Source organism: Panicum virgatum, chromosome 6N (assembly GCF_016808335.1).
Source record: "Panicum virgatum strain AP13 chromosome 6N, P.virgatum_v5, whole genome shotgun sequence".
Classification (NCBI taxonomy): domain Eukaryota; kingdom Viridiplantae; phylum Streptophyta; class Magnoliopsida; order Poales; family Poaceae; genus Panicum; species Panicum virgatum.
In genome coordinates this window covers 14,099,668-14,124,397 of record NC_053150.1, presented here as the reverse complement: position 1 = coordinate 14,124,397, position 24,730 = coordinate 14,099,668, and the positions used below count along the sequence as shown (strand labels likewise).

Sequence of the window (24,730 nt, the reverse complement as noted above, 5' to 3'; positions counted from 1 at the left end):
TGAGACGGCACGACCTCTGGCGGCGGGTCACTGGGAGCGCTAGCGATGGCGCACATGCGAGGTGGCATGGATACCTCCTCCAGGTAGTTGTCTCCCTTGCTAGAGGAATCACTTAGGGGGTCCCCATACTACAAGAGGTCATGGACGGAGTCGGGGTAGCTTCCCGCCATGCCCACGAACTGGGACGTGGGCTGGTGCCCATGCACGGCCTTGTGCATCTCCCAAGCGTAGACGCCCGCGGAATTGCGTAGACCGAATGGCAGCTGCTCAGAGAATGAATGGGGTGGCGGTAACAGAGATCCGCCCACGAGCTGCCGAGAGACATTGGCCAAAGAGAAGAGGACCAAGTTGACGTCCTCGGCGGCCGGGTTGGACGCCATCATGAGCGCGATGCGGCGGAGCACCGCGTGGGTCGGCCGTGATGGCCTGCACCTCCTGATGCGCCAGCGAACCGATCACTGGTGCTTCAGTTTATGAAGCTTGGGAGGAGGAGCGGGCTCCTCGGTGGCTGCCGGAGTGGCTTCCTCCTCGCGGAGGCGTAGTGCACCGAGCTGGTCGGTGCCGAACTCCAGACTTCCGAACTGGAAGGTCTGGGAAGGCGGGAACGGTGGAGGCGCCCATGATCCGCTGTGGGGGATCGCGGGGAACTCCAGGGAGCCGAAGCGGATCATCTCGCCTTGGCTCGCCGCCGGGGCGGCGAATGGAGTGATCGAAACCATCCGATCGCCGAAGCAGTGAACACACAAAGCACTCCCCACGGACGGCACCAAACTGTCACTGCGGAGAATGGGCGACTACTAAACTACTCGATTGCTCGTTTGTTGTGCGCTTGATCGAATATGGTCTAGCACGCAAAGACTCGAGGATTTAGACTGGTTCAGGCCGAATGTGCTCTACGTCCAGTATGGGGGGTGGTGTTCTTGCTCTATTGCTCTCGAGCCTGGGTGCTCAAAGTTCAGAGGGGAGCTTACAACCTGTTTCAAGCAGTGTCGAACTTCTAGGAGTCCAACCCTTTCCTACATGGGAGGCTTTCTCTTTTATAGTTCAAGGTGGGAACCCTATTTACATACATCTATCGTCGTGTCTTGGTTCCATCTGGGAGTCCTTTGTCTCTGTCAGTCGTCGGGGCCCACTCGATCAGCCGGGAGTGGGGAGGCTTGAGTCCAGCTAGTTTTCTTGGGCAGCGGGTGGTCTGAGGGCAGTCCCGTCCTCGTCCAGTCGGGGTGGCCTGGTCAGTCGGACAGTCGCTACAGCGATCAGCAAAAAATACATACACAATGCTCAGTATGTCATTCTCCAATGAGTTGAAAAGATGTATGAACAAATTGCCATTTTGGATCATTGACAGACTCACATTACCGCTTCATGCAAAATGTGACTCGGTACAACATATTGTGATTGCTGCTTGATTGATGCACTTAACGTAATGAAATATCCACTATTTTTAGTGGCTAGTGACAGCATGACACAATTTTTGACTGGATGGCATCTTCCTGAGAAAATGGTGATGCTCATTCCTCTGTTGATGCTGACTATTTTACATGCTGATAAATTAGTTCAGGACACCCATTTTAATGCTGAGTGCTACATTTGTTGTGGTTGCCCCACTAAAAATCAGTATGTTCATTCTCCCTGCATTTTTTTTTCTCACTCTAGCTTGATCCGTTGTTTGTAGAAATTTGGCAAATGTCCTTGTGGTCTATGGTAGACTATATTGCTATGCTAGACATTTAGTACATGATAATGAAAAGGATTATTGTAGCGGACATGCCGACACAGACTTAAAAAATGTGCAGATGTCCAAGGCCTTGTGGGCCATGTTATCAGTCTCTTTATGATGATCTGGTCTCCGCACTTATTGTGTGGAAACAATCACCCACCCAACTATGGATTTGCATTGGTGTTGGCAAATATGAGTTCAAGCAGGGTTCTCTGAACTGCACTTCTTTTCTCCCATGTCATAGACGCGTGAGGTGTCACCTTCCCATTCATTAGCGTGTGTGATGAATATAGGTTGGGAGACATGAGGAATCTATGTGCTACCAAATGTCTCACTCCATCGGACATGTAGAGATAAGGAACAAGAGCTCGAACAGACAAATCTAGTCAAGTAGTGGTCACCGTCGGAGCACAATGGTACCAGAAGGTTTAAAGAATCACTCAACAATATAATACTTGTTGGTTTTGGGTTGGTATACATAGGCACATAGGCAGCATGCAACTGTGCAACAGATGGACACTATCCAAGAGTACATTAGGAAGATAATAGTCCGGATTGTTTCTATGTATGTTGATTACTTTTGAGTATTTGTGCTGTTGAGCATCCTCCAGTGGGGCCGAGATCGCGTGTGAGACAAGATTAGCTGGAACAATAGATTAGTTCTAACTCTACCATGGAGCTGTTTCAAAGTGGAGTTGGTGTAGTCGAGTTGGATTTTATAAAGTGGAGCAGTCCCAAATAGACCCTACATCTATTATGGTCGTGCCCATTAAATGAACACTATTTTCATTGTGCCTGGATTTTCCCTGGAAATGTGCCAAGTGGCTGAATGGGTCTAGCTCATAGTATATTAGTATATTCAATTCGTATGCCAGCCCTTTAGTATGTGATAATAAAAAGGCTCACAACCGAAGGTACATGCTGAGACACTTCAAATTAAATGTGCACATGATCACAGTTATATTTTTGGGCCCTGTTGTTGTCCATCTCTTTGTATTGATCAGGTCTCCATGATCATTGCACGGTAATAACAAGCATCCAACCAACCAGGTTTGGTGCATGTGACATAGGTGTTCAAGCACGTCTCTCCCTTCGTTATCGCACTTGTTTTCTTCCATATCATAGAAGCATCAAGCATATATAGGGGAATCTAGGTGCCAAACAACATGACATTCACTTGCATTGGGGAACACAGAGAAAGATGAATGATCTTGAGCCGACAAATCTAGCTAAACCAGATACCATACATGCATCCAATGATGTTAAAAGGCCAAATCACTAGCTTGGGCACATAGTCATCTAGGGTGAGATTGATGGAATAGATAATCTTTGATCCAAATAGATGATTTAATGAAATATGGCTAATGTCAGTCCAAATATTATATTAAGCCAGCAGGGTTACAAAAGGTGATCAAAATTAATGGGTCATTGACAAATACACATAGACAAGATCATTGCCTTGCGGTGTCCTCACTATTAAACTGTTCAGGTCTCGACGTTCATGATTCTGCGAATGTACGAGTTCATCAAGCAAGGCACGATCTCTTCTGCACACTATGACATTTCTGTTCTCACATGCACAAAGACACGAGTTGTTACATGCCTCTCATCAAGTACTTACATATTTATTTTAGGTCCCACAGGCACTGGAAAATCTCGGTACTGCAACTTCAGTCAGAGGTGGAGAATTTTATGTCCTATACTCTACTTTAGAACCTATATACACCATGTCGATGCAAAAAGGTTCCGATTTTGAGCACAAGGTCCCAAAAGCAGTACTAAAACCATCCTTGCATGTGGCTTTTTAGTATTGGCTAATGTTACCAACTGGGTACTAATATGCATCCACTTTTTATGACCACTATAAATGGTATTATTTTAAGCATGAGTACCGGCTCTAGCTATGGCCAGTATATTTAGTGTTTTTTAGTATTGGACTGATGGCCAGTTCTCTAGTAGTTGAACCGAGGTCATTACTAGTTGCTTATCCAGAGCTGTGATCTCTGCATTAAAGTGGGTTCTTGCATGCAATACAAATGGTACGGTACTGGACAAATGTTGAAGTTATATGTATGTATATACTATAGAGGGAACACCATGAGAATGCAACATAACATATTACATTACATATCAATGTATGTGTACGATGGGTGCGTGCAAGGATTCAGCTGGGCTTAGATGATATCAAAGCCTAGCAGCGATAGCCCAAACCTAAATTTTACCATAAGCAATAAAAATAGAGGTAATAAATCACTTTTAGTTACTAATCTGGTACCAAATCAGAACTACAATATTGCATGACTTCGTGGGAAATGGTGCAGCACCCAACGTGTGCAATCCTCAACAACGTGAAGACACTCTATATATAAAGATGACACAATGTGCTGTGGAAACTATATTTACTCCTTCAGAGTTAAGATATTACAGGCTCAGAATGTGGTGCGTCCTGCTCCTGTCTCGGAATGACGGAATCAGACAACACACCATCTTTCTTGATGTGGTGGACTCCCGATTCCTCTGGCGCACGCTTGTGATGACAACATTGGCGAAAAGGGCCCTTACACTATAATTGCTGGCGGTTCTATACGATTTTTAGTGGAGGTTTTCGAACCGCCACTACTCAAGTGACTATAGAAATAGCGATTTTTACCGTCGGTTCCATAACCGCCGGTGTTAACTCATTTTTGCTGGTGGTTGTTGTAAAGAACCTCCATTACAAATGATCTATACCGGGGGTTTGCACCATGAACCTCCATTACAAATGGTACCTATACCTGAGGTTTGCACCACGAACCTCCATTACAAATGGTATCTGTAGTGGAGGTTTGCAACACGAACATCCATTATAAATGGTATCCTCCATTATAAATGGTATCTATACCAGAGGTTTACAACACAAACCTCCCTAACTGAAAAGAACTAGTAATAATGGAATCACCAATTCACTTTGGTGTCTATATCTAGTTCTGAAATGAAAAGAACTTTCGACCTAAGTCAAAGCATGCATATTACAAACTGAAATTCAGTGAACAATAACTACTTTAATAGAAATATTACTCTTCAGATCACTTTATTTATTTGTGTTAACTGTACTGCTTTAATAGAAATAAAGCAATAAAACCATTAATAAATTTCTTAACTTGTTAGCAAGCTGGTTTCATAACAATATCAAAAGTCAAAGGATGACAGCATCTAGGTTACCTAGATTTACATGGCAACACTACTTCGCACATGCTCGAAGCAAAGGATAAAAAAAAGGCTAACCAATCAAAATCTCTCCCAGGTTCCCAAATAATTGCCCATCAATGTACTCCTCTGTGTTAGCAACCTGCAGGCAGTAAAGAGAGATAGTAATTAATTTTGCATGTCACTTCATATCCAATAGATATTTAGCTATTTAAAAAATCAACAGATGGTAGATCTAAGAGTTAAACAGTCAAACTGTGAAATTAGTACCTGAAGGTTCATGTAGGAGCCCACAGAATCAAGATAACCTGAACCGTTATGAATCATGATAAGCCAAAATCGACAGACGTCCAAAATCTAAAGTGCCACTGTATATGATACACACTCAAATGGCAGTACTTTAAGCAGACAAAAATGATCCACATCAAAGAACAGAAAAAACCTTTAATCGAGATGATTTGGCATTGAGCACAGCACCAACAAGATCAAAATCTGTAGTCAGGACTCAGGAGTACCTTGTCACCTTCATCATCCTCATACTGCACAGAACAATAGCATAAAACTTTAGCTGCTGCAATTGTAGTATACACAGTATTCTAAAAAAGCTCACAGATTAAATTCAGCAGTGCTAGACAACAATAGAATACCCAATTGAAATACATAATTCTTCATGAAGGTGCAGTAGTGAATCTAAAATTTATATATCAGACACAGAACACCAAGTTCTTCTCTATAAATTAAAAGCCTACACAAAGTTGAAAATAAAGGGATGTCAAATGAGTCAAGCTTACCAAAAGTTGAACTGTGCTCTTTTCACCACCAATGCCTAATCTTTGCATTACAGAAGACATCAACTCATCTAAACTCTCAGACCCTGGAAATTGAACAAATAAGTTTTTAGCTGAAGCAAATGAACCACAGTTACCTCTTAACTAACTTCAAAGTTAGTACCTACCACAAGTAAATCTATGCATACGTCCATTCTGGTCCCCAAGCTTAAATACAAATGAACTACCAACAGCAGGAGGATACATACTGCTCCTGCCATACCCAGCCTCATCTGGTAGGCATTGTATTTGAGAGGGAATACAAAAAGGAAATATTAGCAAGACCTGCGACTATCACTACGTGAAAACCTCAAATAGGTAACACGGCATTGGTAATGGGCGCTAGAAGCCCATTACAGAGAAGGACATCTGTAACGGACGCAGAACAACGAGCGTTACCAATAATTCTGGCATGCCCGAGCCCGGCCATGCCACCACAACGCCCGTTACTGATAAGTAACATTGGTAAAGGGCGTCTAGTACGACCATTACTTAGCTTCAGCCCGTAACGGTTCTTAAATACAACCGTTACTACTAATGTCATAATCCGTAACGGTCTCTTAACATCCGTTACTAAAAATACAAATAACCGTAACGGTCGGGTAATGACCGTTACGAATATCTCAATTACGAGTAACAGACTTTAATGCCTGTTACCGATGTTCCATTCTGGTAACGTGAGTTAGTGACCGTTACATATACACACTTGAAGCCCGTTACTGGTACTGTTGCAATAATTGAGCGGAGCAATGTAGCATCACTGTAGCAGTGTCTTCTTCCTCGTCCTCCCGCTGCGAGAGGCTGCAGCAGCCGGCGGGAGTCCAGCCGGCAGTCCTGCGCCGCTGCGACTGCCACCACTGCGCGCCCCTCCGCCTCCTGCACCACCCTCAATCACGGCTCTAGCACCCTCCGGCTGCGCCACCCTCATCATGGCCGCCGTTCCCATCGGCCGTCGTCGCTCCAGCACCCTCCCGGCGGCGGATGGCGTCCTCCCGGCACTGCTGCAGCCATAATTCCCCTTTGCTCTGGTCCTTCGCTGTCGCGATCGCCGCCTCCTTCGTCTGTGCGCGCCTCCTCCTTAATTCATCTGTCACTCCGGTGCCTCTACTCGCCGCTCTGCATGAGCACGCCTCCACCTTCGTCTGTCACTCCGGCGCCTTCTTCAGCGCAGCAACTTGCTTCAATCGTCGTCACCGCAGCAGCTCCGTTCATCGACCATCGTTGTTGTCTCCACCCTCAGTGTCCTCATCAAGCTATGGACTTTGCCCCTCCTAATTAGTAGGCATCTCTAGTAGGAAAAAAATAGAACAATTCTTGTTTGGATTCTGATAATAATACTATGCAAATGCTACATGGTGTTAATTATCATATTTTTGTTGTAATATTGAGGAAAATTGGAACAATTATCATATCATGGTGAAAATGCTAATGGAAAATTCTTGTTTCGACTGAATCAAATAAACTTGGAACAAATATTGAGGAATAATGATCATATTTTTGTTGTAAAGCTACCCAGCACCACAATTCTTGTGTGTAATCTACATGGTGATAATACTATGAAAATGCATGCTATCCCTTCTCCTCTTGATATTAGATTATGATGATATATTATTTGTTTCAAAATATTTTTTTTGTTGAACTTGTAGATGGCAGCTGATCGGACTTGGATGTATAGACAGTCCCGAGTTTGGGAGACATTCCTAAGTGGGGTCAATGGTTTCCTAGCTCAAGCAGAGGCAGACATGAGAGATCGGGGTGTCCCCACAATATGTTTCCCCTATGTTGATTGTCTCAACCAGAAGAAGTTTGGACAACGGGACAACATTTTTCATCATTTGATCACACGTGGATTCAAAGAGAATTACACGTGTTGGAACTAGCATGGTGAGGAAGGGCTTAATGAGGTTGAAGAAGGATGCCTTAACAAAGGTGAATCATGACACCATGCTGAAGGGGCACGTCGACACCATGCTGAAGCCCTTAACGAAGGTGAATCGAGTGCCTATTGACTTAACTCATTGATTTCTCATTGTTAATGGCTTAACTCATTGATTTGTCATTATTATAGGGGAAGAAGAATGTGGCAACAACTTTGAGGAATATGAAGCATTCCCACCCAGCGTGATGCGTCCTGAGGATATGACTGACCAAGAGGTTACGGGTTTCAACGATGATGATTTGCTGCCTCGTGTGGACAATATTGATCAAATGTTGAGAGATGTTGAGTTTCAGGGTCTGTACACATCTTCAGAATTATCGAGGCTGAAACATTTCGTCAAAGATTCAAAGAAACCCCTGTACCCTGGTTGTCACAAGTATTCTCATCTTTCTGGTGATCTCAAACTTTTGCAGCTGAAGGCAAGTCATGGTTGGACCGACAAAAGTTTCAAACAACTATTGGATCTGCTAAGAGACATGCTACCAGAGGGAAACCAAGTGGCCGAGTCTGTCTATGAGGCTAAGAAGATAATCTGTCCTTTTTGCTTAGAGGTTGAAACAATCCATGCATGTAAGAACAGCTGTGTGTTGTTTTGTGGGGAGTATGAGGACCTTGACAATTGCCCTAAGTGTGGGTTCGATCATTTCAAGAGAGGGAGCCATGGTTCGTGGCTATGGTACCATCGAAGCAATGGACTGGGCCATGGGTTATATGGACCCCCAAAACCCCATTGGTGTGCCTCATTCACGGCATGAAGGTAGGCTTGCAGGTGTTGGGACCTTGGGCAAAAAGTCAATCACACCGGGTCAAGATTCCTTCAACAAGGCTCATTTCATCATGCCTCAACAGACCGACGTAGTGACACCTTATGTCAATGAGAACTTGCGACACCTACGTGAAGGTAATCCTAATCGTAATGAGGCTTGGGTTGCAAAGAAGCACATGCAAGCCTTTAACACTTGGCTCCGAGATTATGTCCAGAAAGCTAGTGCTGCTATAACCGATAATTTGATAAGAAAACTAGCAGCGGGGCCATTATTCACTATTACAACATACCAAGCATATGATATCAATGGATACACTTTCTACACCATAGCCCAGGATAGCAAGAGCATCTACCAAAATAGTGGTGTGTGTGTAGATGCCATCGACAACGACATGGAGACAGACACATATTATGGTCAGATAGAGGAGATATGGGAGCTTGACTATGTTGGATTGAAGGTAGCCCTGTTTCAGTGTCGATTGGTCAATGGGAAGAAAGGTGTGACCAAGGAAAAATATGGGTTTGTTAGTGTTGAACTACGAGCCTTTGGTTACAAAGATGAACCGTTTGTCTTCGCTAAGGATGTGCAGCAAGTGTTCTATGTACCCGACCTTGCAAAGAAGAACTGGTATGTGGTTATGCCTGGAAAAAGATGGATAGTTGGGGTTAAAAATGTCGTTGAGGAGGAGGAATACAACCAATTTGACGAAATTCCGTCATTTGACATGCCATACAGGCCCCAACTCTTGGCAAATGATAAAACACCATACTTGCGAAGCGACCATCAAGAAACAATCAATGTTTGTAAAGCAAGGAAAAAGCAAGTTTGATGTATGTGGATTGGTGAAATTTGAATCCATTTGTAATATATTGGTGTGGATTGGTGAAATTTGAATGACCTTGTAATATATGGTGTGGATTGGTGAAATTTGAATTACCTTTGTAATATATGATGTGGATTGGTGAAATTTGAATCCATTTGTAATATATGATGTGGATTGGTAAATTTTGAATCCATTTGTAATATATGATGTGGAGTGCTCTCCAGACATGTTCTCCAGTAAATCACAGAGTTCATTCCCAGAGTTCACATTTCTCCTGCATTCCCATAACATATATATACACAGAGTTCATTCCCAGAGTTCACAAAATCACAGAAGCACATAACACAGAACACACAGTTCATTTTTAGAGATCACATAACACACACACACACACACACACACACATATATATATATATATATATATATATATATATATATATATATATATATATATATATATATATATATTAGCAGTCACACAAATTCAGTGTCTCCTTCACATAACATATATATTAGCAGGCACACAAGGACAGACAAAAGCAGTGTGCCTCAACCAGTATAGGCTAGGTCAACCTACGACATTCTACCAATATGTTTCCTCCATCTAGTCACACAAGTTCAGACAAAATCAGGCATACAAAATAGCAGCCGCCTCCACTACGGCCTTGGTCAACCTAGATGTTTCTGCCTCTCGCCATCTTGGCCGCAGCTTCAAGTGCGCGCTGAATTGCCTTCTTCTTTGCCTTTTCGGCAGCAAGCTCATCTTGAAGTGCCATGATCCTCTCCAGTCACTACTAGAAAACCCCCCCTGTAGATACATTATAGTAGTAACACCACTTCAAAGCGTCTCTACGTCGGCTCGTAAATACGTTTCATGAAACATTTTCGAAAACGTGTGAAATTGTCACGATATTAAACATGCTTATAGTGTCAATAGTGCTGTTAACACATTTCTTAACATGCTATTTGAAATCGTCTCAAAATGACACGGAGTTAGACACACTTCTAGCGTTCTTAACCTATAGACACATTATAAAGTGTATCATACATTTGTCTGTATCCATGTAAAGATGGTTTTTTGACATAATTGTAAAATCGTGTCAAATTGATACAAATTTAGACATGTTTTCAAATGTGAGTAGTATGTAGACACATCTTTGCGGTTGCGGTCGGCGTGCCGCAAGGCGAACCGCGCCCGCAGACTGGACAACCACGTGCCGCAGCGGCAGATGGCCTCCCGGAGCTCCTTCCGGCTGATGCGCCCGTCGGTGTTGAACTGCTTCAGCCAGAGCTTAAACTCCAGCACCGTGATCGCGTTTCGGTGCTCATTGCCTGCGAATAGGCACCATCGCCCCTCCTGGCTGGTTGGAGCTCTCTAGGAAGCTAGCAGTAGTAGTCCTGCACGATCTGAGGTTGCGATCAGTTACTGCTCTTTTATAGGTGCACCGGGCTAGCCTGATCATATTACCACTTGGAATAAATAGTGAAGGCTGAAAAAATCAAATTTTTTTCTTTTATATCACCTTTAGATTAAAATAATAAAGTTTATAAAAACATCCCTTACAAATAATAATAAATTATGCTCCAATATGGAATTAAACTCTGACCTCTATGCTCAAACTCTAGAGCCAAACCATTGCACGATGTAATTTTAGTAGACTGATAAGTAAATTTTTCTAAATAGCAGATTGAAAAGAGCAAAATTCAAGAGAGGGAAAATAATTTTGCTACACAAAAGAATCGAACATCATCATATTGAAAAAGAGAAAAATTCTAGAAAGGGAAATATTTTTTTTGCTACAGCAAAGAATCGAACCATGGCCTTCATGGCTAAAAGATGCTGCAAACCATTGTTCCACGGCATATCTTGTGTAAATGTTGTCTACAATTATTTATATATCCAAAAGTGTGCGCCTCCAATACTTGGGCCCAGGTAGATCATCGCCGTCCCAAATCCACGCAGAGGAGCGCCGCCACCACAATCCACAATGGCGCACGCCCCTTGAGGCTCTGTATCCAACCTCTTGCGGCAGATCGGACTCCAAAGTAATCCTCCATCAAGGTTCCCTGTCCAGGCTCCAGCACGGCAGGTCAAGTCCAAGTAATCCTCCATCGAGGCTCCCTGTCTAGGCTCCAGTGCGGCAGGTCAAGGTCCAAGTAATCCTCCATCTAGGCTCCCTGTCCAGGCTCCAATGCGGCAGGTCAAGCTCCAAGTAATCCTCCATCGAGGCTCCCTATCTAGGCTCCAGCGCTGCAGGTCGAGCTCCAAGTAATCCTCCCTCTCCCTTGATCCCACCGCAGTATTGTCCCATACACGACTCTGAATCTTGTAGAGAGTACAAATGGGTTTTGTTTTGAATCGATGTTGATTAGGTACATACGGTTTATGTATATAGAAAGATAAATTTTAGAACTGGCAGTAGAGATAATAGTGTTGAAACTCAATCCCTAATGAAGGCACAAGTCAATTTTATTGGATCAAGTACTGTTCAAGTGTTTGCCATGCTGGTGTCATCTCCTGATTGAGGATAGCTATTAGAGGGTTTTGGATTCTATTTTTGTTTCTCCTATAGCAACAATAACTTAGAATTCTTTTTTTTTGTTTGAATATTGAATATCAACTTCAATAAATATTCATCCCTGTGAGAAATTTGTGTTAGAAATTACAGCTGATTGTTTTTATTTAGGGAAAATTGGTTCTATAGCACTAAAAAATTGCGACTTCCGTAAAATATCATTGAAAGCTTGAGCCTCCGTAAAATACCACTGAAAACTTCAACCGTTACCTGTATATAGCATTCCGTTAGATTTTCTTCACTGAAGGATTTGTTTCGTCTGTTTTGAGCTCAAAATCCAAACACGAAATGACTTATATGCCCCTGCCATACCAACATTATCCTAGCCGGCTAGCCGCCTCTATCCTCTGGTTCATTTCTGTTCTGCTCCTGCTCCTCACGGGCGCCGCCCCGCCTCCCCTCCAGCTCTGTTGCACCGGCTCCACCCCGGCCCCCTCCAGCGACTGCGCTGCCCCTCCCCTCCAGGAGCGTTGCACCGGCGCCGCCCCTTCCCACTCCCGCGACTGCGCCGCCCCTCCAGACACCGCCTCGGCCCCGGGCCGCGACTGCGCCGCCCCGGCCTCCTCCTGCGCCGGCCACCTGACGAAGGGGCGTGCGTGAAGGGGCGTGCGTGAAGGGGCGTGAAGGGGCGTGCGTGATGACCAGTGGTGCTCGCCGATGACCAGAGCCTACCGATGCATTCATCTGAGGTTCCCGAAGGGTAAGCATCAAATCCTCCTCATCTCTGTTCTTGCACATGGTTCCTCTAGGTTGGTAGTAGATGGCAAATGGATTTGGGATCAGATCTGGACCGATTTTAGTATGCATTGGGTATGTCAGTAATCAGTAATGATTCAATGGAAATTGCAACAAACGAGAAAGATAGGTGAAATAACGGTTTGGGGCATTTTTGTCCAAGTTAACAGAGTTCCAACCAAAATCTAACAGAATGCTATATACAGGTAATGGTTGAATTTTTTGGTGGTATTTTACGGGGGCTCAAGTTTTCGATGGTATTTTACGGAAGTCGCGATCTTTCGGTGCTACAAAACTAATTTTCCCTTTTATTTAATCTGCATGGGTTATCTTATATAGTGTGATGGACCGAAGTTGGATGAGAAAAGCAAAACGGGACACTGCATATGAAGATGGTTTTGAACAATTTTTGGCTTTTGCTTACCGCGACATTCCACAAGATAGTGAGATACTTTGTCCATGCAAAAGATGCAGAAATAGATTAAACCTGAGTCTAGATGAAGTTAGGACGCATTTGAGATGTGATGGTATTCTTCAAGGTTATACTACCTGGGTTCATCATGGTGAGAATTATGAAAGACCAATAGATCCATTTGTTGATGTACCAAATATTACTGGAATTTTGGGTACTTCAGGTCCGGTACAAGATGATCAGCATGGTGAATCAGATAGCATGCAAGAATTGTTACAGGCTGCACTTGGGATGGCTGCAACTATGTCAGAAGGGGGAGTAGATGATTTTCAGTCAGGATATGCAGATACGGAACATAATGTGTTCGAGGATTATGTGAATGCAGCAGAAGGTGATGCATCTGGGAAGGACCAGAATATATATGCGAGGTTTTTGAAGGATGCACACACAAGGTTATACCCTGGATGTAAATATTCTAGGCTGTCATTTTTGGTCCACTTATATCACATGAAGTGCTTACATGGCTGGTCACAAGAATCATTTACAGCTCTAATGGGCCTACTATCTGCTTCCCTACCTCCTGAAGCAAATCTTCCTAAGACATATTATCAAGTGAAGAAAATCATCAGTGAGCTAGGTCTTGATTATGTGAAAATCCATGCTTGCCCCAAGGATTGCATACTTTTTCGAGGTGATTTTGCAAAAAATGATTTTTGTCATGTGTGCCAGAGCTCTCGTTGGAAAGTTGATGAGAAGGCCTCTAAAGGTAAGCGGAAGGAGAAAAGAAGACCGGCAAAAGTGTTGCGTTATTTTCCACTAATACCTAGGATCCAAAGGTTATTTTCAACCACCATAACTTCAGATGACATGAGATGGCATGAAGAGGGTCGTGTAAGGGATGGAAAACTACGACATCCTGCAGATGGTGAAGCTTGGAAAGACTTTGATGATAGACATGATTTTGCTAATGATGCTCGAAATGTACGTCTTGGTCTTGCAAGTGATGGATTTAACCCTTTTGGGAACAAGAATCTGAAGCACAGTACATGGCCAGTAATGCTCGTTCCCTACAACCTACCACCTTGGATCTGCATGAAGCAAACATCTTTAATGTTGTCAATGATCATCCCTGGACCAAATTCTCCAGGTAATGATGTTGATGTATATTTGGAGCCTTTGATCGATGAGCTCTTAGAGTTGTGGAAGGGAGTGGAAACATTTGATGCCTCGTCAGAAAAGAAATTTCCTCTCCAAGCTGCACTATTGTGGACTATAAATGACTTTCCTGCATTAGCTTACCTATATGGATGGAGCACAGGTGGTACATATGCATGTCCTTCTTGTGGTCCAGCGACAAAATCGTTTCACCTGAAGAAAGGTAATAAGATGTGCTATATGGGCCATCGTCGATGGCTGCCACAACATCACCAATACCGAAGGCAAAGGAAATTGTTTGATGGCACGGTTGAGACTGGACTTGCACCAGAAACAATGAGTGGCACTACTGTATTGGGAATGTTGGAAGGCAAAGAGTTTGTGTTAGGAAAAAAGGTACCCACAACGAAGCAGTCCAACAAGGATGTGGAAGTTGAGAGTGTTAAGAAACGCAAGCGTAGTAGTGGAGAAAAAAAGAACCAAACAAAAGGGAGCAGTGGTAAGGAGAAGAAGCCAGAGGATTGGTTGAAAAAGAGGTCAATTTTCTTTAAGCTACCATACTGGGAACACAACAAACTAAGACACAATCTTGATGTAATGCATTTAGAGAAAAATGTGTGTGAGAACTTTATCGGTACATTACTGGATATTCTTGGTAAAACAAAGGATGGCCTTAATGCACGTCTTGATTTAGTTCAACTTGGAGTTCGAGAGAATCTTCATCCTATTGTAGATAGTGAAGGAAAGAAATCAATTCCTGATGCACCGTTTACCATGACTAGAGCACAAAAGGAGATTCTTTGCTCAGTAATACAAAATCTCCGAACCCCTGATGGCTATGCATCAAATATTTCTAGGTGTGTGAATATGAAAGATTGTACATTGAATGGACTAAAGAGTCATGATGATCATGTGTTACTACAAGATATTCTTCCAGTGGCGTTTCGATCATGTTACCCCAGCAAAGAGGTTATGAAAATAGTTGTTCAATTAGCAAATTTCTTCAAGATGTTGTGCTCCAAGGTGGTAGATTTGTCTGAGCTAGATAAGCTTCAGGAGAGTATTGTGATGACACTCTGTGATATGGAGAGAATTTTTGTGCCATCATTCTTTACTGTGAGTGTGCATCTGATGGTGCACTTGGTAGAAGAAGTTAAATTGGGTGGCCCTGTTCAGTATCGGTGGATGTACCCCATGGAGAGGTATGCAGCTGCCTTTTATTTCAACTATCATTTTTTATTTCTTACAACTTACATTTGACCATATTGCATTTAGATATTTTGTTCGGTTGAAGGCACTTGTGAAAAATAGAGCTCACCCAGAAGGATCAATCGCGGAAGGATATTGCATGGAGGAGTGCCTAACCTTTTGTTCTAGATTTTTAGAAGGAACAACACGTTTTACAAGGGCATCCAGAAATCCTGAACCATCTGATGAGAAAAAAGAGATGTACTTGTTTGATACTGCCGGTGAACCAATTGGGAAGCGTACTGGGATCAATCTTGATAAAATGCTTCTTGTCCAAGCTCATCGATATGTCTTGCGACATTGTGATGAACTTGAAGATTTCCGCAGGTATGTTTATCCTTCGTCCTGTTTTAATCTATTTACTAACCTGATGACATGGCACTGGTCTTATTTTCGTAGAGAATTCTTGGATGACGAGAAAAGGAAATTGGTTCCCTCAATTAATTTGACACCTTCTGCCATTGAGAAGTTGATAGATGATCACTTTCCTGACTGGTTGGAGCAAAAGGTGAGTACATATGAAATTGCTTCTAGTTAGACATGACATAAATAGAAGGGATGTATATGATTTTTTCCCTTATATACAGGTTATTCTAGGAGATGGAACAGGAGTCACAGCAAAAGTCAGAGCTTTGGCTGCAAAACCAAGTAGATGTGGTGTGCAATTCAGTGGTTATATTATTAATGGATTGAGGTTCCACAGTTTGAGCCGTGAGGCTGCACGCTTGACACAAAACAGCGGTGTAGTGAACATTGCAGAAGACGGGGTCAACTATTATGGCAGATTATTAGATATACTTGAGTTGTCATATGCAGACTACAAGGTAGTGCTTTTCAAATGTGAATGGTATGATGTTCATCATCAAGCTGGTCTACGGCAAGATGAGTTTGGATTCACCCTTGTGAATTTTTCTCGAAAAATACACACCGAGGAAAAATTAGAGCATGATCCTTTTGTATTTTCTTCACAAGTGCAGCAAGTGTTTTATGTGCAAGACCCAAAAGCTGAAGCATGGCACACAGTGGTGAAGTTTAGCCCACGAGATACTTTTGACATGGGTGCTGAACCGTCACCAGATGAAGCAGATTAAACAAGCTGCCATATTGTAATTGGAATTTCAATAAATCATGTCAACCATTTAGAGTTTCTGTAATTTTTTTCCAAGGGAAAAATTACTTTACAAATGTTACTTATCTTTGGTGTCACATTTATTGATCTTGGTGATAAATTGTTAACCTTGCATTATCCTCGTTTTTATGTACTCACAAGTACATTTGTCTTTATCACTCAAGGAATTGATCTTAGTGATAAACTGTGAACCCATGCTTTATAACACCCACCAGATGAGATGTGGGGGGCGACTGGACGAGGGGTCAGGATGCGGCTTATGGGCTTGGGCTGATATATAGTAGGTATGAGCTAATATATATATTACAAGTTCCCAACTTCCTCTCAAAAAAAAAACAAGTTCCCAACTACTCAAAGGTGCATATCTACCGCAATGGCTTTACTACTTGCTTGGAACTCATAAGCCACAGTTCGAGGCCTAGACGGCACATTTTTTATTTCTCATCAATTTTTAATTCATCCAGGCATCCTGCATACGAATTCAAATATACGGTCTAGCACAATATGTTTTGTCGTTCTTTTTAATTCCTAGTTATAATAGGTGATTTCTTAATTCGATCCTTAATTCATGTTAATGTATATAATCTGATGCATTGATTCATGTATGCCAACTTGCCAAGTGGGATCGCTACGAATTGCATCTGAATTGCTTCAAATGTTAAGATCGTTCATCTTCAAGTATATTTTTATTTCTTTACGTAATAAAATGATCCAAATGTTTGGTTTCTAATCTCCACCTGGCCGCTCGTCCTTGACCGCAAGCACGCTGGCCGCGTGGCTCATGCTGGTGGACCGGCAGACCTCGCTAGACATTGGCTTTAACGCAGTCGATTCATACTTTCACCTTAAAAAACTACATAAAAGGCTATTTATCAAAAAAAAATTTGATGAATTCCCGTTAACGGGCAAAAAAATTTGATGAATTCTTCACATGATGAGTTATTTTTCTATTTAAACCTATCTTCTGGTGCTTAGTTAAGACCCAATACAAACTATAATGTGATTTTATACATTGCATTACAAACTACAATACGATTTTGCTGCACCAAAGCACCAATCCAAGATATCAACTTAAGATTAAAGATTTTTTTTTGAGCGAAAGACCGTGGGGCAAAGCCCCCCGGCAACTATATTAAAATGACAAAAAGTTTACAGGGAAGGAAAAAACTTACAAACAGCCCAACCTACAAACAGCCCAACCTACAAATAGCCACAGTAAGATCGAATTATGATAACATTGCTTGATTCTAATAAGATGACCTGTAACAGTATATTTGACAGACGCTTTCTAGGCTACAATACTTGGTGGCTTGTTTTTAAAGATGTAGTCATTCCCCTCATTCCATAGGCACCAAGCACCAATCAGAAAAATGTCCATAAAAAAAGGCTGCCTGAACTCATTTCTTGCAAGGTAAAGCTTTTGGTGAATATTTGAATGCTCATCCCAAGTGATCCCTAAAGCAAACCAACAGCTTGCAGCAGAGGTGCACTGAAAGAAAAGATGTTCTGCAGTCTCTTCCACTCCGTCTTGACACAAGACGCAGTGGTAGCCTTCCTGCAAGAATTTCTTTCTCCTTTTCAACATATTCCTTGTGTTAAGTCTGTCAACGAGCAGGAGCCATCCAAAGAACTTGATCTTGGGAACACATTTGGTTTTCCAAATCCAAATGACTGACCTCTCAGGCTGCACATTTTGGAACTGGTAGTGGTAGTATTTACTTGACGAGAATCTTTGCTGCCCCCAAATAAAGGTCCAAACATCTTTTTCAACTTCAGTGCTATCAGACAGAGATGAGAGCTCCTCTTGCAGTTCCAAAATTCATCGTATGCCTGCCTAGTCATTGGGATTTTGAAACATTCAAGCAAATCAGAAGAGGATCTGAGTTTCCAGAAAGAGGCTTTAGGGTCAATTGCAGACCGAAAGAGGTTGGTATAAGTACTAGAGTGAATTTTCCCAGCAATAAGATCCTCCCAAAAACTGACAGTGTCTTCATGCAAAATTTTTGTACAAGAAAAAGTTTAGGAACAAAAAATGTTGAAGCAAAAGATTTTGAGATAGAGAAATTGGAAATAAATGTTTTGGCATAAAATTTTAAGACAAAAATAAAAAAGTTGAAGATAAAAATTAGAACACATGAAAGTTAGGGGAAAAAATATATTCATATATATTTAGGAAAAAAAATATTCATTGTTAAAGTCATCCTATTATGTTTAGGAAATTGGTGTGATATATATTCATATAGCATTCCTTTTCTTGTCGTAATTGTAACATGAATACGACTACTAAAAAGAAAAAAAATTAAAAGTTCCTCCGGATTCTACATTAATGGAAAATTAGAAATTTAATAGATGTTCAATAGTATGTTCAAACATAAATTTTACATAAAAAATAATTCCAAAACTGTCAACATTCTTCAGGTGCTTTGAAGTATGTAAGCTCATGGAAATTGCAATTCTTTGTTTATATATTAGAAATATCTAAGCTCATGGAAATACGTAAGCTCAGGTGCATAGAAATAAGTAAAGCTCATGACCATATTTTATTCCCGCCAACTGCTATGCAAAATAGTACTTCCCGCATAATTCTTGTGCTACACATTTCTCTTTCCCGCCTAATCACCTATCGATGTGCTGTTTATAGGGACCAAATTAATTGGGTCAGTTAACCACCCCTCCGTATTTACCTCCCCATCTCCCCACCCCCTCCATCGCTACTTCAGAAACGGCGACTACACGGGCGTCTCCTCCCTGTGGCCGCGACGAACCACAGCAATCGACGATTTGAAGTACATCTGCGCAGGCTGCGGGGAGAGACGGCCAGCCCTCAATTGCCCAGGTTGATCTACTCCTCCAATTTGTGTGATCTGTTCTTCCTTTTGTGTTGCCCTCCCACCTCCGCTGCTGGGAAAGAGCCCGCCGCCAGGGAACCACACGATGGAGAGAGGGAGAGGGAAACCGAGGGCGAACAGCGCGGCACCGAGCCGCTGCGACGGACGGAAATTGCGAGGGCTCGGAAAAGAGGGAGGAGGCCGACACGGCGGCGGCCCAATCCGGAGGGCGCGATCGGTCCGCGGCCTCCGGGTCCTTCCTGCTGCGCCGGTGCGAAGGGGCCCTCGTCGACGTCGCCACCGCGGTGGAGCGCGACGAGCGCAGGGCCGCCGCCGCCGCGCCCGTCAGCCATCGCAGTATTTTATTTTATGGAAACATAATTGGGCTTCATTTTCTTTGGATCGGATCGCAATGTTCTTCTATAATTTAGAAATAACTTTTTTGTTGCATAGATAGATAAACATACTATCTCAGCTTGGTTTCTATCTTGATCATGTTGTCACCTTCGAATCTATCTCAATCTGTCCCACAGGACTGTCAAGGATGCCCTCACAGCAGCCACACTTCGGTTAGTCAAGTGTGACCCTGCAGTTCTGCTCCTAAATCAGGTTCAACACTTTGATCTTGCACCTTCCTACAGCTCTTGGTTTAGCATTCTAGCTTATGGAATTATGCCTGAATATAAAGAGAAAGTATACTATAGTTTATTGTGAAATTGAAATGATTCTTTTAGCATACTATTTGGCATTACGAGTTATTTCATCATCATAGCATTTTCATTTCAAAACTCTATTTATATCATTGTCATGCCCTCCCCATCTATGCTCACATCATTGCAAAATAGCATGCCATATTGTAATTCAAGAAATGTGCTCGTATGGAGAATAAGACTAAATGAGAATAAAACATGCAGCGAGTTCTCAATTTTTTTAGTGTTTTATTTCAAGGAAAATGCATATTTCTTCTGAATTCACAGGTCAAGAAAATCATCTATAGAATTTTGATCTTTCAGCAGGGTAGTCAAGTAAATCATCCAAAGGGTTGTCATCTTCCAGCAAAGTAAGGCCTTCTAAAGGTGTATAGTTTCTGAATTTATATACCAGTCTGCAAGTAAAATCAAAAGATCGAAAATCTAACCTTAGCACTGAATTGAACCTATTGTTGAATGGCTGAATTTGTTACTTGTATGTATATGTGTGCACTCAGGTTAGACTAAACTATCAAATGCTGATTTATGTTTCTCTTGAGCTCCGATGTATATGCAGAGAAAATCATGGCAACAAGGCCTCGAAGAGTAAGGAACTTGAACCTCCCAGAAGTAGAAGATGTAGAACCTGCTGAGGATGAGCATGACAATTCAGCGGAGAATGAGAACAATGAAAATTTACAGTGTCCTCCTGATATTGATGGTTTATTAGCTCGCATGCCACGCTACCATCCTCGAAGTCCAATTAAGATAATATGTAAGTTCCATGATTTTTCCTTTCATATTCAAATGCAATGTGAAAACAAACATTTCCATATATGCAGGGCCAAATGGAGAGGTGCGGCAAGTTTTAGGTGATTTCACAATTTCAAATCTATTGGAATTAGAAGGAGGAAAGGTAATTGTTGGGACTGATGAAAATGGAGTCCCAAATGAAAGGTCAGCCTCCATTCTTGGTCAACACCTTGGACAAATAGCAGAAAAGCCATCATTAGCTCCTTTACACATTCAAAGATGGGACAATGCTCTGTTCAAGACACACAAGGAACAAATAATCAAGGATGTTGAGGTGAATTTATCTTACCAGTGCAAGAAACTACTTCCATGTTTCATCCATACACTAACATTAACCTTTCCCTTGTACAGGAAAAGTTTGACTTCCCTCGCTCAACTAGACAGCTCTCAAGGGATTGGATCCTAAGGACTGTTAACAATAGATGGAGAGCCTACAAATCTAAGTTGAAGAAACAATATTTCAATCCTGAAGATAGATCTCTAGATGAAATCATAAAAGGGAAACCACCAACTGTAAATGAACATCAATGGAGAGCTCTTGTTGGATTTTGGTGCCAGGAATCACATAAGGTGATATCAGTTTATAGAACAATAATATCAAATTCCAAAGCAACATAAAAAATAGTGCTTAATGACTCTTCTATCTTTGCATAAACTATGTGCCACAAACTCCCGATCTGCAAAAGAACAGAAGAATACCCACACAACAGGGCGAAAAAGCCATGCTAGGCTGAAAAAAGAGATGGTGAAAAATAATCACCCTATGTTATTTGTTATATTCACTATCATATCTAGTTGAGTTTTGAAATGATCCTCCAATTACAATCTTGTGCAGGAAGACAAAAAGAAAAGAAAGGTTCATAGGCTAGAATTGTGGGAGGTTGCTCATAAAAAAAAGAATGGTAGATACACTACTGACAAAGTAGAGACATTAGTGGTACATTTTCTGCTCCTAATCATTTATGTTTCATCTGCAATTCAGTTTAGCAATCTGTGACCTTCCAATATATTATTTTTTCAATAGGATGCATCTTTTGAGGAATTACAAAAAAGGAAAGAGAACAACAATGGTGATCTTTCAGCTCAAGATTTTAATGAGGTGTTCAATGAGATAGTTGCTAAGGAGTTAAAAGCACGTGGGTACTATGGTGATAAGTATTGGAGTCAAATGCGAGTTTCTCAAGGTGTAACCTTTGTTACTCCAACTGAGGAAGAAATTAGGTACCAAGAGAAAGTAAATGCAATGGAGAATAAGATGCACCACATGACTGGTCTGATGAAGCACTGGCTTGCTTTCATGTCAAAAAATTTCCAGAAGAGGATTTCATAAATGAAATGGAAGGAGCCCTAGAGGATGATGAAGTAAGCATCTAATGGACCGTCTCTCTCTTTCAAAAATCAGATTCTTTTTTTTGAGTATGTGATAATTAGTTGTTGCTACATGCTATTACATGCTGCCTGCTAGTGTTCATGATTTGGTGTGTTAGACTACAATCTGCTGCTCTTAACATGTTTGCTCCCTCATTTACTGTCCTATAACATGTACATGACTGAACTAGCTTCAAGCCATATATGCAACACTAGTTAACTTCAGCAAGATAAAGTCCTATTGTGTTCTTATCTAGCCAAATACAAGAACAATAACTATACATCTAATTTCTGAACAAGGGAGTTGATAGCATCCCCTTCCTCTCTGAATTGTGATGTAATGGTTCTACAATTAATCTGTTACAACTGATTTGTCATGCACCAGAGAATAGGCGTATCAGTTCAGCACATGCAAGCAATAAAACATTGGTTTTCTTAATTTATTGTAGGATGGTCTTATGGAAACAAAATGTGATACTGAAAAAAGCCCTGAACAATCAAGTGGTAATGACAACTCTCCATCAATTGATGCGCAGGTAATAGGGTGTCTACTTTATTTCTAATATACTTGGCTGCCAAAATAATTTACTAAGTTCTTGCTAATGTTATATAACATGGTTGATGGCACTTTGTAGCAAGCACCTGTCCAGATAAATAATGGAGCCACTGAAGACCACACATCTTTATCAAATGAGCAGAGAATTGCAATGGTATGCTTTTCTCACTCAGATCATAGTGATTAGGAATAGCATAAACAAGTAGACAGGCATCTTCACTTAACTATATACTTGCTCTATTTTCCTCTAAGTTTTTATTGCAAATGGCACAAAATAATCTGAGATCAGCATATAAGTAAATGAAAATGATAACTTTATTTGTCTATTATGCTATGCTGCACACCACAAGAAACTTCAACTTGTTGGCTGCTGTGTTGTGCTACTGGTTGGCTGCTATGCTATTGTTTTCATGGCCCTGCATCTATGCTGCTAGCTCATTGGCTGCTATATGGGCTAATGTAGCTGTTGGACTAATTATTTTTGTTAACTCTGAGGTAAACTAATCTATGCTATGCATATAGGAGGGTCATGCAGATAAGGGTGATGCAGGCACTAACTTGCGATCTGATACTATACAGACCAACATGGTATGACTAAGCTATGCTTCCAAATTTGTTTCATATACATATTATGCTTGAACTTCCTCGTGCAATGTAATGTTTAGACTATGAAAATTATATCTATTGTAGAGATCTCGAAGAGTTAAAGCCCCCAGTTTGAACCGATCGGAATCGGTATGCATTTGTTTGTCTTGTTTCATTAAAATAGAAATTAGTTAAAAGGTTCAAATATAACATCTTCATGTTTGCAAAATGTTAGTGTGAAATGGAAGTCTACCTTATTTCACTGAGAAACAAAGGGAGAGTGGCGGCGAAAGGAACATTAAGACTACTGATAGCAAACGAGTTATTGGTGGAAGCATGCTTGGAACGGAATTTGTTGGTGTTTATGTTGACGGAATTGAAAATAAGGGAGATGAGGAGTTACCTCGACCACTCTATAGTATTTGTACTCTAATAGATGCTGTTGGCTTTATTATTCCTTGGCCCAAATCACATGTAAGTTCTCTATTTTGTTCACTTCTTTACAAATTTCTAATATCTTCACATATTGTGCTATTCATCATACCCCATCCCACTGCAGGTGAAAAAAGTTATGAGTTCAAATCATACCTGAACCAGCTTGGAAAGAAGTTCAAGCCATGAGTGGAAAGGAGAAAGAAAGGGCAACGAAAGATAGATATATTTTAGTTGTTACAGAAAATTCTAGAAATATTTGTATGATACTGCTACTTTCTATGTTTCTTTGAGAACAAATTTGTCTTGTTCAGTGTACTTCAATTAATCGATGAGTTGGTTCCAGAATTACTCAGTTTCTTGTTTTCTGAAGGCAAAGAATTGATTGCAAATGCAATGCCATGGCTTATTTACTTTTCCATTATTGCCCTGACAAATTTAAACAAGATAATATTTGAATTATAAATGTAAATAAAGAATCTTAATATACTAATACATGTGAAATATAAATGTACGTATGAAAGCGTCTTTACTTTTCTTAGTACGCAACATGGTGTTACTATACAACGTGTCTATATCTATAGATGTGTAATAAAAATGTGCCTACGATATTGTTTCTTTGTTTGTTTAGATGTAGTTAGGTGTTACAATAATGTGTATCACATGCCACGTCACCTGACACGTCGGCCGCCACGTTGTCCATCATGTAAAACGCGTAGTATAAAATGTATCTACTAAATCGTCTCTATGCTACTAAATACGCAATGTGGCATCATTAAATAACGTGTCCGCATTATTAGACATGTTTTATAAGTATAGCTATGAGATTGTCTCAACATTTCTTAATATGACATGAAGTGTTACTATACTACGTAACGACACCACTACACACGCTTTATGCATGTTCCTTCAAAATTGTATTAATGGGTGTACACATGCA

General features: G+C 41.3%; 2 protein-coding genes and 1 long non-coding RNA gene across 11 annotated transcripts; 2 read left to right on the top strand and 1 right to left on the bottom strand.

The window, feature by feature from the left end:
* Window positions 1-5,417: 5,417 nt before the first annotated feature.
* Window positions 5,418-5,941, bottom strand: LOC120678768. The gene is made up of 3 exons (XR_005676741.1): window positions 5,862-5,941; window positions 5,698-5,780; window positions 5,418-5,445 (listed from the first exon to the last, which is right to left on the bottom strand). It is a non-coding gene; the product is annotated as an uncharacterized LOC120678768 (long non-coding RNA).
* Window positions 5,942-12,918: 6,977 nt separating this feature from the next.
* Window positions 12,919-16,481, top strand: LOC120677942. The gene is made up of 4 exons (XM_039959127.1): window positions 12,919-15,344; window positions 15,418-15,717; window positions 15,790-15,898; window positions 15,978-16,481. The coding sequence occupies exons 1-4, from the start codon at window positions 12,919-12,921 to the stop codon at window positions 16,479-16,481; spliced, it is 3,339 nt and encodes a 1,112-aa protein (XP_039815061.1).
* A 2,706-nt stretch (window positions 16,482-19,187) lies between these two features.
* LOC120679361 lies at window positions 19,188-24,145 on the top strand. Of its 9 annotated transcripts, none has more exons than XM_039960934.1 (15): window positions 19,188-19,355; window positions 19,881-19,956; window positions 20,364-20,407; window positions 20,614-20,811; window positions 20,879-21,123; window positions 21,201-21,419; window positions 21,502-21,594; window positions 21,685-21,786; window positions 21,874-22,211; window positions 22,667-22,753; window positions 22,853-22,927; window positions 23,296-23,361; window positions 23,464-23,508; window positions 23,594-23,832; window positions 23,918-24,145. In XM_039960934.1, exons 4-9 carry the CDS (start codon window positions 20,622-20,624, stop codon window positions 22,177-22,179), a joined length of 1,155 nt encoding a protein of 384 aa, XP_039816868.1. In that variant the 5' UTR covers window positions 19,188-19,355; window positions 19,881-19,956; window positions 20,364-20,407; window positions 20,614-20,621; the 3' UTR covers window positions 22,180-22,211; window positions 22,667-22,753; window positions 22,853-22,927; window positions 23,296-23,361; window positions 23,464-23,508; window positions 23,594-23,832; window positions 23,918-24,145. The 9 variants fall into 9 exon arrangements, with proteins under 9 accessions (XP_039816868.1, XP_039816865.1, XP_039816866.1 ...); XM_039960931.1 differs by having other exon boundaries at window positions 20,361-20,407; XM_039960932.1 differs by having other exon boundaries at window positions 20,325-20,407.
* Window positions 24,146-24,730: the final 585 nt, after the last annotated feature.

Bases quoted from the DNA above. Each gene is read 5' to 3' on its own strand.
- LOC120679361 (XM_039960928.1), top strand. From the start codon at position 20,583: ATGTTTCTCTTGAGCTCCGATGTATATGCAGAGAAAATCATGGCAACA. The intron at 21,420-21,501 runs GTGATATCAGTT...CTATCTTTGCAT, and splicing joins GGTGCCAGGAATCACATAAG to AAACTATGTGCCACAAACTC. The intron at 21,787-21,873 runs GTACATTTTCTG...TTTTTTCAATAG, and splicing joins ACAAAGTAGAGACATTAGTG to GATGCATCTTTTGAGGAATT.
- LOC120677942 (XM_039959127.1), top strand. From the start codon at position 12,919: ATGGACCGAAGTTGGATGAGAAAAGCAAAACGGGACACTGCATATGAA. The intron at 15,718-15,789 runs GTATGTTTATCC...TTATTTTCGTAG, and splicing joins GAACTTGAAGATTTCCGCAG to AGAATTCTTGGATGACGAGA. The intron at 15,899-15,977 runs GTGAGTACATAT...CCTTATATACAG, and splicing joins CTGACTGGTTGGAGCAAAAG to GTTATTCTAGGAGATGGAAC.